Source organism: Plasmopara halstedii (assembly GCF_900000015.1).
Source record: "Plasmopara halstedii genome assembly, contig: Scaffold_444, whole genome shotgun sequence".
In the NCBI taxonomy this organism is placed as follows: Eukaryota; Oomycota; class Peronosporomycetes; order Peronosporales; family Peronosporaceae; genus Plasmopara; species Plasmopara halstedii.
The window spans coordinates 625,571-642,678 of NW_020187364.1; the positions used below are offsets into that span (position 1 = coordinate 625,571).

Sequence of the window (17,108 nt, forward strand, 5' to 3'; positions counted from 1 at the left end):
GGTATAATTGCCCGAAGCTCCGGAATCGATGAGGATCTTTCATGGCTTCTCGTAGCCCTTTACGGTCGCCTCCACGACCAGCAAGCCTGGCTTGCACACGCGTTCCGTGTTCAAGAGCACGGAGCTCTTCGGGGCTGGGCCCTGTTGACGTATACCTCTCTGAGGCTCAACAGAACTCAGTTCTTCCCCAGTAGGTTGCCCCGCGCCTTCTGAGTGGCGTCGTTTCCCGTAACGAACCAGACTGGTAGGCGTCGGGGCGATGGTTCGAAGAACCTTGACGCGCTTTGCGCAGGGGGGCATACGTTCCACAAGTGACGGGTGTTTCCGCAGACAAAGCACCGTCGAATGTGTGTACGCTGCCCGGCAGCTCGGAGCTCTGCTCCCTCGTCCTTAGGATAGCTGAGATCCATGGGCATAGGTCCGCTTGAAGAGCTGTTGGAGTGTGCATTCCAACCAAGTTGTGCCGACTTGAAATTGAATTCGGCATTCAATGTCACACTCACCGCCTCTTCAAATGAAGACGAATGCACACGGGAGACTTCCATTCTGGCCGCGCCAGTGCGGAAGCCTTTCATAAAGACGGTCACTGTGACCGCCTCCGGGAGGGGATCTGCTGCCACCCCGGCAATGAGAGTTCGCATCTCTTGTACAAAGTCCAACAGTTCCTTTTTGCCCTGTCGGGCGGCAAGGGTACGCTATCGCACGCGATATGCCTGATTAGGCGGCAAGAACACTGGTGAGAGCTGCGATTTCAGTTCCGCCCAGGAGGTAAACACAGCTCCGACCGGAGTGCCGCACGTCAGTGCCCATTCTTGCGCTCGACCACCAGCCTTTGAGATGGCTAGCGCCACGCGCTGTTGCTCCATTTGGAGCATGGCGGATGCGATGGCCGTCCCGACCTCTCTCAACCAGAGCAGGAGATTCTCTCCATCCTTCTTTTCAAAGACCTTAACGCTAACCATGAGCGGCTTAGGGCGAAGAAAATCATCCGTCACTGACGGTGGCGTCATGGACGCAAACGATGCAGGCATCTTCTGCTTCAGGTGCTCTAGCAGCGCTTTTAGTAACTTGAAAACGCCTCTAGACGCGTACCGATTGCCTCGGGACCTTGTGCTACAAGGTGTTGCACGCCCTCAGGGTCAAGCAAGGACATTAGCTTATTAAGCCCGTCCTGCATGCCCAGGGGCAAAAAGGAAAATTTCTCCATCCTCACAGAAGATCAGTCTCAAGGACTCAGGTGCAGATTGACTACAAGCGCTACCAAGTGCAGCGGTGCTGCCGTAGCTTAGCGCTTGAGGAAGCGTACTTTAGGTCACCAACCCTCTTTACAAGAACCAAGTGTGAGTTAGCGGATCGCAATCCGCTTACTCCAAGAGTAATTATTGCCTTCCCAAGGCTAATTGACTCTTCGGTTAAAAATCCAAAACCTGAGTTTTATTTATTTTTTATCTTAATTTTAAAAGTTTAGATTTTTCTAAATATATTAATACATACATATAATAAAATCTAATTACATGCATAACTACCGGCTACCTAGCCTCGTACCGTATTCTTGTTTGGGTGTAGTCACACCATGCACAATTCGTGTAGCACACACCCCTGTTATCAGGGTTCGTGTAACCCCATTCCACAGATCGCGCAATTTGTGATTTTGTATGCCAGCCAGGTATTCAGTGGAGCCACCAGTGAAGTATCCAGTGCAGTCAATCCACGGGAGTATGAAATGTACATAAATCCAGTATGGAATCTAGTTGAAGGTTTGGTAGAATTTTCTTAACAGGATTAGAGGAAGCTCAGCGATCTATGGACAGTTGATATCGTTTTGCCAACAAACAAGTACTAGTGTAACGGGGGTACACGTACCCATGTATGAAAGGGCGGATAGTGTGACCGTACATAGGTGTAGATTACACAAGTTGGTGTGATCACCCAGTGGTAATGCATATTACTATATTAATCAATTTTTGCTATATAAAGTAGGTATCACTATATTAAATATGAAAAACCAAGGGTTTAGATATTGACGGCTCTGCCGCCACCAAAACAAATACTTTTAATTTTGAAAGGAGGAGTACACTTGCCGTGAATCAAGGAATCACACTCGTACAGGTCGATGACCTTAGCTTAGATTCTTTTAAGCAAAGAGCTACGGCAGCCCGGCTGCACTTAGTAACACTCGTAGTCAAACGACGCCTGGATCGTTACGACTAATGCTCTGTGAGGGTGGAGATACTCCTATTTGCTCCAGGACAGCTTGCAGCTGAGGGCGTGAAGCACCTTGCTGCGCAAGGGCCTGAGGCCATTAGCGCGCGCCTAGAGGCGTTTTCAAATTGTGAAAATGCTCTGTTAGAGTTCTTACAGCAGAAGCTGTTAACGCCGCTGCGTCTATGACTCCACCGTCGACGGCGGATGATTCCTCCCGACCCAGGCCGCTCATGGTGGCGTTAGGACCTTTGAGGGTAAAGATGTAGAGACTCTCCTGCTCTCGATGAGAGAGGTCGAGATGGCTATGGCATCTGCCATGCTTCAGAACGAGCAACAGCTCGTGGCGCCAGCTATCTCCAAGCTCGAGGACCGAGCGTACTAGCTTGCAGTGCTTCTTGGAAAGAGCTGAAGCGTCAGCTTTTGCGAGTGTTCTCGCCGCCTAATCAGGCATATCGCGTGTGATTGCGTTTGCTTGCTGCCCGACAGGGCAATAAGGCGTTGGTGAACTTTGTCCTAGAGTATAGAACTCTCACTGCCCGGGTGGCAGCCGATCCTTTACCCGTGGCGGTCACAGTCTTTCTGGAGGAGGGACTTCGAACTGAGGTGGCAAGAATTGAAGTCTTCCATGTGCATCCATCTTCTTTCAAAGAAGCGGAGAACGTGGCATTGAATGCCGAAGTTAACTTTAAGTCGCAAGACCCAGCTGGAGCGCATACCCTCAGAGCTCCTCGAGCGGGCCTAAGCCGATGGATCTCAGTTTTGCTGAGAAAGAGGAGGGAGTGCTCCGAGCTACCGAGCTGCCGAGCAGCGTTTGAACACCCGATGGTGTTTTGTTTGTGGAGACACTCGTCACCATCGAACTGATTGTCCCATGCGCAAGGCGCGCTAAGGTTCGTCGAGCCGACATTTCGCTTCTAACCTGCTTGGTTTGTCGTGGGTAAACGCGAAAATATAATAGGCGCGAAGCGCCCTACTGGGGATAAACTGAGCTCTGCTTTTGCCTAAAAAAGGTAGAGGGCAGCAGGGCCCAGCCCCAAAGAGCTCCGTGAGCTTGAACACGGAACGCGTGCGCAAACCGGGCTTGCTGGTCGTAAAAGTGACTGTGAAGGGTTTGAGAAGCCATAGAAAATCCGTATCGATTCTGGTGCGTCGGGCAATTATACTCGACGCTCCACGATTGCAGGAAGTCAGCTGGATTCTGAGGCGCTGAAAGCGTGGCTGAGTGACACCGTTAATGTTCGCTTAGCGATGGGGATATTGTGCCAGTGTGCCGAAGGTCTTTGTGGACCTCGGTGTCAAGTTTCTTGATTTCGATAGCGTGAAACACTGCCTAGTCTAAGACTTGGATGCAAGGTATGACCTTATCCTTGGTATGGCATGGTAGGAACACCGTGAGCCATGGATCGATTGGAGATCGATGACCATGGGCGTTACGCGCATATCTTCTGGTGGAGCTTTGGTGAGTCATATACCCACCTCTTCTAGAAAGTAGAAGCGCTATTGGCGTGGGCACTGGACCGAACTGGTAATGTACTGGATATCGGAGTATCCGAGTTGTCAAACACCGAAGGTACGTTTGACAAGAGTCCCGAGTGTGGCTCGCGGGTTAAACGTGGAGTGTCACGTAACCCACTGAGCGCTGCTCAAGTATTGGAGCAGTCGCTGCATGCCAAGAGTGGCATGATCCGCCAAGGGCCGAGGCATCGAGGGCGAAGCCCTAGTGATGCACGTGGAATGGCATGTAACCCACTGAGCACTTCTCACGTTACAAAGCGGTTGCTACATGCCGAGCGTGGCATGGTCGGACGAGTCGTCCGAGGCATCGAGGGCGAGGCTCTAGTTCTACGAGGGCGCTGTTCATAAACAGTCCCTCAGACACAACGCACACGAGGAAGCGGTGTTCGACGTGGAGGGAGAAGGGCAGTCTCGACTTGGAGGGACGAAAAAAGTCCTAATACCTTAAAGATAAATTTGCAATTGAATTAAAATGCGTTATGGTTCCTAGCTACATGCAATACACCTCAACGGCCCCCGGAGGTTTTACTGATGAAACCTTGGGTTCCTAATTTATCAAGTAAGGGTTCACTGAGGTTGCAACTCAGACTCAACTTATGAAAGATCTTGGGTGCACGGAGCTTGAACTTTAAAAGCTTAAATTTTCAACTTTCGTGGAAGGTATTTAGCAGAAGGGACTGACTTACGCCACCAACTTATAAAGACAGAGACACGTCGGTCTCGTCACCAGTACATATCTCCAAGTAGGTAACCAGCATTCCGTCTCAAACACAATGTTTGCGATCTCATATAATAAGTATGCGTTTGGGAACGCCATACTGCAATCATCTTCTATTAATCTCCACAATGCATACAGTAGGTACCTTCATGTAATGGCTATGTGTAGCCCATCATAGTGACGCGCGTGGAGTGGTACGTGATCCACTGAGCACCGCTCACGTTTCGAAGCAGTAGCTGCATGCCAAGAGTGGCCTGGGCGGACGAGGTCCAAGGCATACTGGATAAGGGCCATCTAATGCGCGTGGAATAGCACGTTTTGCACTGGACGACGACTGCGCAAATAGCAGCTATTCGTCGGATGTTGTTAACAACACCAAGGCTCCGATGGAGCAGGGAGCGGGGACACTGGACGACGCCAAGTGTGTGTTCCCACTGGTCTCGATGAGATGTAAAGTCTCTATCGAGAAAAGACGGCGGAGCCGTTTGTTATTTACAAGACGCAAGGAGTCGACCCTGACCCAAGGTAGGTCTACCGTAGACGATAGCGCGCAGCAATTTACGCTTGTCTACGGTATGACGGGAGAGAAAGACGGCGACGTCACCCTCGAGAGTATTCCCACGGTGGATGGTCTTCTTGATCTAGACGAGATGTCTTTCGAAGAGTCTGGCGGCGCCTTGAAGCCAAGCAATTAAGCCGAGGTGGTCATTATAAGACCAAACAAGGAGATTAACTTGTCGTCGCTTCTGGATGAAGCTTTCCTGGTGGACACTAAAACGGTGCTGAACGCATAAAGTGGATCGTGGATCTTGAAGGATGCTTCGGATTTGTATTATCCTTTGGCAAAGGAATTTTAAGATGTCGAAAGGTATTCCGAGACGTCGACTCCAATAGGCCAACGTCGTTCCTACCTCCGGACCGAGGTGTGTGTGATAATATTGACCTGGTTCCGGAACCAAATACTGCGTAAAACGCCAATGGCCCCTGCCCAAACCGCAGTGTGACGTCATTGACGCCTTTTTCCTTGCGAAACACGACGCAAGAATGATACGTGAGAGTGAGCTGCCCCATTTGACACCCACGTTTTGAGCCCAGAATCCGAACGGCAAGTGGCGTATCGCTCATGCTTATAATAAGCTAAACGCTGTTATCATTCCGACACAGATGCCGATTTCTTGAAAAGATGTACTCCAGAACAATATAGTTGGCTGTACAAGGTACAGCACACTCGACTTGGTCGATGGTGATTACCAATTGCTCATGAGAGCGAGCACAATTCTGCTGACAGCGGTGAGTACTTCGACCGGGATGCTCTGGGACTGGCTGGTGTGCTGTCAAATGCACCAGCAATATTTAATCGTCTTGTGGCGCAATTGTTCAGGCCCCACCGGGTGTAAGCACAAATAAATTTCGACCACAGTCGTGCGGGGCACGGGAGAACAGATGTTCGAAACCATATCGTCCAATTAAGAGCGGCGCTCGAGTGCATGCACACGAATAAGCTGTATGCTAGTTTAGAAAAGTGCATCTTCGGCGCAAAAAATCTCTTTGAGGGTGCTTCATATGGAAGCGTGGCCTTTGAGCGGATCCCGCTAAGGTTAGAGTCATTGTGGACTGGCCAGTTTCAAAGAACAAAAAGGACTTGCGCATGTGGCTTAGCCTCGCCAACTACTTGCACAAGCATAGCACAATTCATGCGGAAATGGCACGGCCATTGTCGAATAAATCAAAGAAGGATACGGAATCGTGTTGGGACGAGCATCGGGATGCTTTTGACGGGGTCGAAGACAGCCTCCTGCATGCATCAATACTGACGTTACCAGACCTCAAACTTTTTTTCAGTGTCCTAGACACTTCGGACATTGCCATCGGCTGTGCACTGCTGCAAGCAGACGCTGAGTGTCGAGATTTGGTAGTCGCGTTCGAACCTCGTTAGCTATAGGCTGCAAAGAAGAGCTACCTAGTCCACGACAAGGGATTACTTGCGATGAAGTATGCACTTGTCAAGTCCAGGGTGCACCTGCTCGGCTCCAATCCATTTGTGATCTATACAGATCATGCGTCATAACCCACTGAAACTCAGTCGCCTCACCTCTCACAGAGAATGTTCAGGGGGCTCTAATGCGAACTATCAGAGAATGCGATAACTGTCACAGCGTTCGTCTGTGCGTTTGTTAATACAGCCTCCTTGAATCATCGCTCCCTCTGGGCAAAGCGCACGGCAGTTCCGTTTTACAATATGTGCATTGAATGCTTGGGCAACAAGAGGACTGTAGTATCAGATGTTGCTTTATACGACATCAAATATCGGGACGAGAATATTGTCACACCGTATCATTTGTTCCTTAACTTACTGTCTTATTGATCGAATCCACTTGACGCGTAGCGTGATGAGTCACAAAAACCTTTTGAGCATCCACCTCGGCAAAGAAAAGACATACGGCTGAGAGAGCGCTAAGCACATATGTGCGCATGTGCGAGACAAGTGAGCGAGTTCATCCTCGCCACATGCATGGGCAGTCTGTCGATTTCGGCATACTGTTAGCAGTTCGTTGTGTGCACTTTATTTTGGTTCTCCAAACGATGGGTCCAATAATACCGGCTGTGTGGTCTTTGTGCATGATGGCTCGTCGCTGCTGTCAGCGACACCGTTGCCGGTAAGTTTACAGCCAAGCTGATCTTCGACAGAATTTATCGGCAGCATGGCGCCGTTGACCATTGATCTGGATCGAGAATCGCGCTTCACAACGAGATTGTTTAAGGTAGATGTTTAGCACGTTATTTTTGACCAATGAACCATCGTCAGATTGGTCAGATTCGCAATGGGCCAAAGCGTGTTCGTGCCATATCTGTACATGCCTAGCTCCAGCGCAAATTACATGAAACTGGTTACGCCATGGGGTAATGTTCACATCAATAAGGGATTTGTGGAGCAGTTGATCGTCAGTGTGGCGGTGGTCGTGCTGACTGTGATGTTATGGCGGTGCACCGCGCGTCTCAACAGAACGCTCCAGAAAAAAAATGTTACGGAAGACAACGAAGACGGAACTGAAGAGAATGAACAAGGGAAGTATGAAGAGAAGAGTGAAAAATCTAAATCTTCATTGTACGAGAACATGATCAAAAAGGGAGAGAATAGCTATTATTTTACCCACGAGATCAAGGAAGAGGGTGCACGCAAGACCTCGGTATCATCTTTCGGCTGGAGCGATAGTAAAAAGACAGTCAGGTGCGTGAAAGAAGCAATAATGTTTCTAATGTGGTCACTGTGTTACATTTCTGACTGCCGTATGAATTCGTCTCAAAATTACAGTATATATTTAACGCATAGCGCTGTCAAGGGCTTAAAAGAAGATCAGCTAATTTTGGTATGACAAACCTTCATAATTGGCATCACGTGTCTGACTGATAAATTCTCCTTTATACAAAGAAATGGACTGGCACGTCCTTATCGATGGATCTACTCGACGCTCCTGGCGGATACAAGTCAAAGAGTTTAGTGATTTCATCGCTGTTTCATGAGATAACAGACGTGACTTGGACGACAAAGAAGGAGTTGCTCACTATTACTCTGACAAAGGCAAAGGAACTTCCGTGGATTTCTCTTAATGGAGCGGCCAAAAAGATGGAGGACCACATCGAGTACGATGACGCCTTTTACGATTAGACGCAAACAAACGCCAGGAACAAATTTAGCTATTGACACAATGTCAAGTCTGGTTAGTCACGACAATTTATAGAGGTACTTTGAGATTAACGATTTCTTCTGATGGTGTAGGGAATTGCCTCAATGAAATTTGAATTTTAGCTTTTATAAAAGCCTGTGCGATTGTCCCTTATTTTGGGCTCCAAAACTTGAGATGTGTACTGTCGTAAGCGGTAGTCCATAGGCTGTTTGCCGATGCAAAAGCCACACCCGTGAGGAGATCATTCGGCACTACTTGAGAGCTTACCAGCTTCACTCGTGGACCTGCACCTGGCTTACCTGATGAGACTTCCCAGATGTTGATAAATGTATCCTCACTCACTGACACCGCAAATTCGTTTTGCGCATCCAAAGCTGTGATCGCACGCGTATGAGCGGCTACTTCAGCGTGTATGTGAAAGCTTTCAGGGTGGTACAATCTTAGACACCCAGTCAAAAACCCAGCTAAAAGCCAATTTTCCGCCATTAATGTTATCGAGGTCGCGAAGTCCCCGGCATTCATGATTCGATGGGTAATCTCATATCTACATCCTGGGTTACGGATCAGAATTAATCCGCTCATATCACTGCTCGCTAACAATGTGCCATCGAACGAAGATTCCACACAGCAAATTGCTTCTTCGTGCTCTGCTAGAGTCTTGCACACCTGAAATACGCTCAATTCATCTCCGTCCTTGCATTCTTCCTCTTTACCGATTACAACGAGCTTTCCTACTGAAGTGCCTGTATTTGATTTTGTTCCGCAGCAAGATGTCTCAAAACATCACTTTGATAGCTATTTAGCTAACCTTACCTACAACAAGACGTGGTTCCTTTGAGTAGACTGAGCATATGCCTTGACAATAGAGAGAATCTCCTAAGTGGCACCGCATGATAACACATTACACAATATCGAAGAACAGTATCAAGGTAGCTGTTACCATTGATGTCACCACCCACGAGATCCATTGCCGCCATCTCTGAAAGGATTTTCTCACCCGTGGAGTTGTAAATCTAATGTTATTAAAAAATGTAAAGCAGGCATCCGTGCCCTTCTTCTCAGCAGGAGTCAGTACCTGAATGCCATTGTCAGATGCAACGACTATCACGACTAATTTCTTGATCGTACAGAAGCGAACTTGGTGCACCGCGGATTTTTCTGAGCATGGTAACTTGTGCGTCTGGTAAGATATGTGCTGAGTAGTGTCCACATAGACCACGTCGTCTAAGCTTGCGTACACCTATAAAAGTAAAACTGATGAGCAGATGAAACAAAGAAGAATTAAACAGCTGACGCACCAACATTTCACCATGTTTGGATAGATTGTTGCAGATGTAGGATGCACTGTAGGAAGTGGGCTTAAGCTCTGGATCCATGAACCAAGAGGTTGCCATGTTATCGCTGAGTGTCCGTTTTGGCAAAATATTACTGAAAAGTCGTCAAGTCGGAACAATAAAAATTACATGATCGTTCAAATTGACTGCGTACATTATGTATTTCGTTGCTATTAGTGAGCAGTGACTTGCATTTCCTCTACTAGCACCCTTTTGTGCTGTTTACATGGCACGATGTCATCTCGTCGTTCGTCTGGTACGGACAACAGGTTGATTGTCGTGCTCAAACCTGCGTCAGTTTGGGTCTCTTCTGACAAGATCTTATCGCTCAAAGTCACCGTGCCCATGTCTTGATTTTCAGAATGGACCTGAGGCTCATTTGCGCTGACTGGTGTGGATGAAATTGTCTCAATCACATCGTGTGCCATAGGATATTTATCAGCATCCGTCACAAGTGCAACGATAATCACGGGAAACTCCACAATAGCTTTTCGTTTTAAGTTGCTTTCAAGGCTCTGATTACCATCTAGTCTGTAAAACTGCGGCTGCGATGCTGGCGTAAATTCTCTTCGCAAAAGAAGCAAAATGTTCTTTTCCCAATTGGTCACGGCATATTTTTTCAGCTTTCCGCGAGTAGCAACGTTCTCCTGTATGCGCATAACCAGCATATTGGTAACATTTAATTTTTGATAAATGCATGTTGCTGTCATACGACTTACCATACTAGGGTTCAGATATTTCTGAAGCAGCGCACACAAAGTGTATTGTTCATTTGCTCTTTCCTCAAACAGACTCATGGATACTTCTGCACTGGGAAATGCCCACTCTACACGCCAAAACATTGTATTCGCTTTTGTGTTCATATACGATGAGTTTCGTACACGCTTGCTCATACCGGAAGGGAGTAGTGTCAAGGCTACCCCTCGCTTAACTGCATGCTCAGCAAAGACTTGCACAGCAGTTGGAAATCGTGCTAACCAATCCGAAGGAATGTCAGGATTAATCGAAGTACCCATTACCACCTTCCGCTTCTTATTGCTATTGTATCGCCGCGCATTAGCGTTTAAGTGGCGATGGGACCTTTGTGCACTGTTCGTGGAGCGAGATACTTCCTCTAGAAAAAAGAAGTCTGTTGCAATTGATATAAACAAAGATTTAAAATGAGATACCACTTTTCCGAACAGCTACGATTCTCGGTCTTACCGCTAGAAAGATCCGCATCCGTAAATTTCTTAACGTCTACAAACTTGGTACGATCGCGTTTGCCATTGCAGTCATGCTATCGAGTTTGTAAAGTTGCAGTCATAGTACGACGATGTGAGCTGTGACAGACAAATAATGGTCATTAAACATTACGCACCTGCTTCTTGTGCGCCAAGCAGCACATCAATGAACATGTGATACGCTCACAACGAGGACAGCGGTATTTAACGTCGCTATTGCCACAGCCAGAACACCTCATGACAGCATTTTTACTTTTCGGCTGCCCCTTTGTCTCCGTTTCTGCATCGTCCAGCGCACGCTTGTTGCTAAAGTCATTCATCAGACGTATATTGTTTTTGTCATCCATTTAGACTATGTATATAATCATGATTGCCCAATTATCAAAATTCGTTTGCCGCCAATCATTTCCAAGAAGGTAATTGTGATACCATGGATGTGGGCGTCGATCTCGAGATTGATGAGAGCAAGCTGTGGGACCCAGCCAAGCGTCAAGCCTATATGGATTCGCTGCCAGACATGACGCTCTTTGAGGATCATGTGGTCGAGGGTGATGAAATGGCAGAGGCCATTCAAGCGCTTATCGAGGACGGCGAGACTGCCGAGAGTTTAGCATTACATTGGAAGAATCAGGGTAATGGTATGTTTTCCGACGCCAAAAAGGCTCATCGAGGCTACTTTCAAACTGCTATCAAGTATTACAATGACGCGCTTGCTTACGCTTATAAGGCGTTGGCATTGCCGAAGGAGGAACGCGATTTGTCGTACAACATGAAGGAACTTACGTCGCAAATCTTGTGTAACCGCGCGGCTGTGCAGCTTGAGTTAAAGAATTATGCTAGTTGTCGCTCTGATGCTGCTAAGGCCATCAATTTTGATCCGTCCAATGTAAAGGCTTACTATCGCGGCGCCAAAGCCTCTCGGTTGCTGCGCAAACCGGCTGATACATTACTATATTGTAAAGAAGGACTAAAACTGGACCCCCAGAATAAGCTGCTGCTGGCGCTACAGGTGGAAGGACTCCAACTTGTTAAAGTGATTCGAATGGAGAAGATGAAATTTGAAAAAGAACGCATGAATCGCCGTGCCGCTACGGACAAATACCGCAAGCTGTGTGCTGCTCGCGGTATTCGTGTCGGCCGTGCTCTAGTGGATGATGAGCGCGTACGCCAGTACGAAGGAAAAGCTGATTTGGACCCCAAATGCGGCAGCATGTACTGGCCTGTCCTCTTTCTGTATGATCAGCATGGTACATCGGACTTCGTGCAGTGTTTTGGCGAGCAAGAAGCAGTGATTGAGCATCTCGCTAACATGTTTCCTGAGGATGGGCCATACGCTCAGTGGGACACGAAGAAGGAGTTTGTGGCATCCAAACTGGTCGTTTATGCTGCAGCAGATATGGTGTTACCGTACTCGACATCGAAGGAGTGGCATGTAGGTCTAAGCGGTGAAAAGGAGGAAGACGATGAGGAGGTAAAGCGCATACGGCTGGAGGAAAAGCACGAAGCGAAAACGCAATACTGGATTGAAGTGTCACCCTTTTGTACGCTACAGCAGCTACTTACAAATGAGAAATACGTAGTGCCTGGAATCCCAGTGCTTAACGTCTTTGTGCGCGACTCAGAGGCGCTTAGCAACTTTCTTAAGCGTATTGAACAGAAGGTTACAAAACTTGATGCACAGCAATAAATTAGCAATAGATTAATTATTATATAAACTCCTTATCCAATATGATTGGCTGTAATAACATCGCGCACTTAACTGGCTGAAAGATTCGATTGTGCGTAATTAATTATCCATCAAGCCAAAATGGTAGCGTTCAGGATAGCTAGATGTGCTCGCTCTGCGTAGCAATTAATTCCCGATAACTGCTTACATGCTAAAGGGAACCATGTTCTGACTTTATTCTGTATGATCATAGTCCGGCCTGATTTTAAACCCCAAGCCATTCTTGACCAATTTGACAGGCAAGCCTGTTGTGGCACGACTTAAATGGGGTATGGAGTACAAGGGTGTGCTGCTTTCCGTGGACTCTTATATGAACTTGCAGCTGGCTAATACAGAGGAGTATATTAACGGAGAGCTTACAGGAAATTTGGGAGAGACGCTTGTGCGCTGCAACAATGTGCTATTCATACGAGGATTGCTGGATGACGAGAAACCACCTGCCGAGGCTCCAACGAATGATGCAGAGCCCATGACAGACACTCACTAGGATAGTACTGAGTAAGAGATATCACAGCATTTTTATAATATAAAGGGCGACTTTTACCTGCAAGGGAATGAGATTGTAACAAGGTCGAATGAGTTCACTAGTCTTTCCCGCAATTGACATTGCCCTAATAAACGGATTATCAATACTGAAACATATATTTTTACATATGTTCCACTTCCTGTCATGTGCTGATACAACATCGATCTGTTATAAGCCATTTACGACTTTAAAAAACCGAACAGATCATCATCATCCAGCTCCACATTTAAATCAATGCGATCCCATCGATACAGATCCAATCCATCATCCCCGCTCTCACTCCGCGTCTCTGCTGCCAGTCCACTTGCCTTATTGTCAGTAGCTAACGTTCCTTTGTCAGTTTTTGGCTTTGACACAATCATAGTTTCGTCAGGTGATGGGCCAGTCACGACTGCTTCTTCCGACACACCCGCTACAGTCGGTGGTTCTGGTGTGGTAGAGTTTAGGTTGGTCGACAATTCCTCAGAATGTAGGGGCATCTGAAATTGCTCGTTCTGTTGATCACGCAGTAGGCGTTGTTGATGTTGCTTGAGCTGCTGATGTTGCTGTTCCTGTTGCTGTTCCCGTTGCTGGTGCTGCTGTTCCCACTGCTGATGCTGTTCCTGTCGCTTTTGCTGATGCTGTTGCTGTTGCTGCTGCTGTTGCTGTAGTTGTCGCCGCTGTTGGCTCATCTGTTTTGTCGGCTGTTGTTGAAATTGTTGAAGGTGTTGCGGACCGCTCAATAGATCACAGAATCTCCCCACCTTGTCGTTGTTGCTCAGAACAGTTCTGGTATCAATGCCTCTTCCCATTCTATTCTGGCTTGCAAGATGCTGAGCCATCTCCACTTTACGTGTAAGCATCTGACGGTGAAGATTCATTTGTGCTTGCATAGCGATATGCATTTGCATTCGTAAATCACACGATTCGTTCTGAAACACGTATTCACTCGCATTTCGAAGAATTGTGTCGCTGGTGGCTCCATGTGCAAACATTCCATCATCATCTACCGGTGCATTCATAGCTGAAAGCTGAGGAGATATCAAGGAAGTCAGGAGACTCCACTGTGGGTCTGAAAGCTCGGGCATTCCGGAAGTTCCCGAGGCAACAGGAAGTTGTCCTAAAGGATATCTATATGCTGCCACAGCAGCTGCTGCTACAGCCAACTCACGATCGTGATCAGTAAATTGTTTGCGCTGAACATGAGCGGCGTATGCTGGTGGCAAATGCTGAGTTTTTATTGGCATCATACCAGTGGATACCAGTGCAGGAACAACAGGCATCATAAGAGTATCTGTAACGTGAGAGTGCTGGCGGGTTTGGCTGTTTCCATCAAATATCGGCTGTTGCTGAGCACTTTGCATAAGTTGCGAGTAAATCAAATCAGGAGCGTGAGCAGTTGTTGAAGCAGCAGAAGATTCACGCTGGACGCGTGATGTTGCCTGCTTCTTGATCCCATCGTCCATTGTGTTGTCGTTAAGACTGCAATACTCATTGTCCGAGTCACTTTCGCCACTATCACTTTCGTGAACACGATTTTTTCGGCGCTTCGGGTTGCTTATAGGAAACACAAACATACTAGCGGTCTCACTATTAGCCCCGTTCATTCGTTGCTGACCTTGACTTCGGCGACGCTTGAGATTGCGCTTAGCACTGCGGTCATAATATTCGAGAAACTCTATTCGTGAGCGCTCGTAATTAAGTCGAAACTTTTGCAAATGCGACTTGAGGTGTTCTGTTGTGAGTCCTGCGTCGGGTTCCACAGGCTCCATAAGCTGCATCAATAAACAAGTGCACACGTTAGTTACCTTATTTATAGGAGCGCATGAGTCGAAATTACCGTCAGCAAAGTCTTTGGTGAAGCATTTTTGAGACCAACTAAAGCAATTTCACATATCACATTATCAATTCAGTTTTTGATGCACAAACCAAACCAGCACGAACCGTCAAAGATAGCAGCTACAAAGAGTCGATGGAGATCGTCAGGCCAAACGAATCGCTTCGTCTTGCGTTCATATTTACGCTGCTTGGAAGCTGATTTGTCTTCATCCGTCTTCTTTTGTTTACCGCTGAATGACGAGGTATTTGTCGCTGTTTTTGTAGATACTGCTGTTGCGCCTTCAGCATCCGTGACTGGTGAGCAAGCCGGATTCATGGAGGGCGGCGTGGCCGTGTCAGTACGCGCCTCGTCGCTGCTGTCCACCACTACCCGCGGATTTTGAATGAAGAGCTGAGTTCGTCTTGATAGGGGAGGAGCAGAGTCGCTCGAAGAGACCAAATCAGTCATACAGCTCTTTGCGGTGGTCGTCCAGAATACTCACAGATGATGAGGCTAATGGATGGGGGTCAAACAGCGCAGCAAAAATGCAGAAAGTCACAAGCAAAGAAGGAGCGCAGAGAGGGAGACGGCAAGATACTTGACACTGATACCAGCTACGAGTTGATGGACTCAAAAAGAGATCCTGTTCAATAGAACCTGAGGAATATCTGAATCTAATACCGGTTAGTGAGAGGACATATTCGTGTGTTGAAATACTGCATGTTAATAATTATGTGTAAACTACAATACATACTTTCAAACCGGCTTCTACATGTCCACACTATGCATTCACGACTATAAGTGATGTATGCGTCTTGGTCTAAACGAAATTGTGCGATTGCTTACCCATAAGCCTCGTCTTGGATTCTGGACCAGTCATCATGCAAAACAGGGTGAAGGTGTAATTTAGTAGTAAAACGAGCTCATATTAATTCGATTACAGATTAGTTAGAGCGGGTTCGAACTGAAATCGTGTGTTATTTTATTTACTTTTGTACTACATTAGAACCTGTCTAAATTAAACCTGTTTAATTTAAAACCCGCTCTAAATTGAACAAGAGATATGGACCCATGTTGAGCACCATACAGTAAAACCTGTCTAAATTAAACCTGTTTAATTTAAAACCCTTTCTATTTTAACCACTGTCCCCCAGTCCCAACATGTTTAATTTAGACAGGTTTTACTGTAAATTATCTTTAAAAACTTTAAGACTGTAAATTTGTTGAAGTAATTTTCTACGTACATGATATTCAGAAGTTGCTTTACGGAACAAGGATATTTATTAGTAGAGCCTTGTTTCAAAAATCTTGAGAGAGTACGCTACGCTGTATGTTCAAGCATGAGCTATATCCAACGGTGTGACTACGACAAACGTCATCAATATACAAATACGAGCCGATTGATTGATGACCATAACAATATACATGAAACTTCGAACCGACCTTCAAATTGGCAAACAAAGACAGAATACATGCATAATATTCATCATTAGTGGACTCCTTCAAAATGTTTTGGCATTAATCTCATCTGCAGCCACAAAGCCACAAATAAGCACTTGAAAGCTACTTATATCTTTGTCACAATTTGATGGTACTGCTAAGTCAGCAACACCGTGCGCAACAGAATTAACTCAGAGACTCCACGTTAACAACGCGTCAAGTATGGGCTCGTACGCTTCACCCACGAGCCTTTTAAGTAACTGAAAATCAAAAGTGGCGTATATTTGAAATAAATGTGATTGAAACCATGTTTGAACTATGTAACATTATACGCACCGCAAGTCGTGTGGCTGACTGCAATGCGGTTGACATGCACCTTTCAGAGGATAGGTTTGTATACTCCATCCATAATAGGAACCGAGAGCCTTTTTGCCTGCTTTCCTACTTCCAAACGCAATATATGTTTCCTAATTTAACCGGACAGCTGCCTTCACAAATGCCACGGATCCACTCTATCCTTTGTTTGCGATATAGCACGATGCGGTAATGAGAGACCCGCCAAGTGTGCTTTCCGTAAGACGGGAGTGTTTCATGCAGTTGAATTGGTTTGAAGTGCAGCAGGGCTGCCGTAGCTCTTTGCTTAGAGGAAGCTAACCGAACGTCACCAATCTAACGTTCTATACAAGAGCCAGTACGAGTGTAGCGGATCGCAATAACTCCAAGAGTACCCCAAAACCTTAGCCAAGGCAAGTGAATTCAAGATTGAGACTGTATTTAATTGTTTTATTTGCGGTAGCTCCGCCTAAATCTCAAACCTTGGGCTTTCCTAATTAATGTAGTAATAAAACCTAATTAATATGCGTAATTACAGGCAGTCCTGTCACGTAGTGGCTTCTTGTTAATGTGTAGCCACACCATTGTGTGAGTACACCAACTT

The 17,108-nt window shown here is 46.6% G+C and overlaps 6 protein-coding genes across 6 annotated transcripts; 3 read left to right on the forward strand and 3 right to left on the reverse strand.

Annotated features, from left to right (window-relative positions):
• Positions 1 to 7,554: 7,554 nt before the first annotated feature.
• Positions 7,555 to 8,105, forward strand: PHALS_10089 (HSP20-like chaperone; the record flags this gene model as incomplete). The annotated part of the gene is made up of 3 exons (XM_024725451.1): positions 7,555 to 7,667; positions 7,752 to 7,806; positions 7,869 to 8,105. 3 exons carry the CDS (start codon positions 7,555 to 7,557, stop codon positions 8,103 to 8,105), a joined length of 405 nt encoding a protein of 134 aa, XP_024576227.1.
• Positions 8,106 to 8,274: 169 nt separating this feature from the next.
• PHALS_10090 (Uncharacterized conserved protein) lies at positions 8,275 to 11,028 on the reverse strand (the record flags this gene model as incomplete). The annotated part of the gene is made up of 10 exons (XM_024725452.1): positions 8,275 to 8,867; positions 8,938 to 9,000; positions 9,065 to 9,137; positions 9,200 to 9,364; positions 9,423 to 9,552; positions 9,613 to 9,676; positions 9,748 to 10,105; positions 10,178 to 10,587; positions 10,662 to 10,737; positions 10,819 to 11,028. The coding sequence occupies 10 exons, from the start codon at positions 11,026 to 11,028 to the stop codon at positions 8,275 to 8,277; spliced, it is 2,142 nt and encodes a 713-aa protein (XP_024576228.1).
• Positions 11,029 to 11,111: 83 nt separating this feature from the next.
• Positions 11,112 to 12,368, forward strand: PHALS_10091 (Hsp90 co-chaperone CNS1 (contains TPR repeats); the record flags this gene model as incomplete). The annotated part of the gene is made up of 1 exon (XM_024725453.1): positions 11,112 to 12,368. One exon carries the CDS (start codon positions 11,112 to 11,114, stop codon positions 12,366 to 12,368), a length of 1,257 nt encoding a protein of 418 aa, XP_024576229.1.
• Positions 12,369 to 12,488: 120 nt separating this feature from the next.
• PHALS_10092 (small nuclear ribonucleoprotein f) lies at positions 12,489 to 12,894 on the forward strand (the record flags this gene model as incomplete). The annotated part of the gene is made up of 3 exons (XM_024725454.1): positions 12,489 to 12,491; positions 12,601 to 12,676; positions 12,743 to 12,894. 3 exons carry the CDS (start codon positions 12,489 to 12,491, stop codon positions 12,892 to 12,894), a joined length of 231 nt encoding a protein of 76 aa, XP_024576230.1.
• Positions 12,895 to 13,112: 218 nt separating this feature from the next.
• PHALS_10093 (uncharacterized protein) lies at positions 13,113 to 13,412 on the reverse strand (the record flags this gene model as incomplete). Its single annotated transcript, XM_024725455.1, has 1 exon — positions 13,113 to 13,412. The coding sequence occupies one exon, from the start codon at positions 13,410 to 13,412 to the stop codon at positions 13,113 to 13,115; it is 300 nt and encodes a 99-aa protein (XP_024576231.1).
• A 247-nt stretch (positions 13,413 to 13,659) lies between these two features.
• On the reverse strand, positions 13,660 to 15,199 carry PHALS_10094 (Myb domain, plants; the record flags this gene model as incomplete). The annotated part of the gene is made up of 4 exons (XM_024725456.1): positions 13,660 to 13,701; positions 13,761 to 14,687; positions 14,753 to 14,790; positions 14,857 to 15,199. The coding sequence occupies 4 exons, from the start codon at positions 15,197 to 15,199 to the stop codon at positions 13,660 to 13,662; spliced, it is 1,350 nt and encodes a 449-aa protein (XP_024576232.1).
• Positions 15,200 to 17,108: the final 1,909 nt, after the last annotated feature.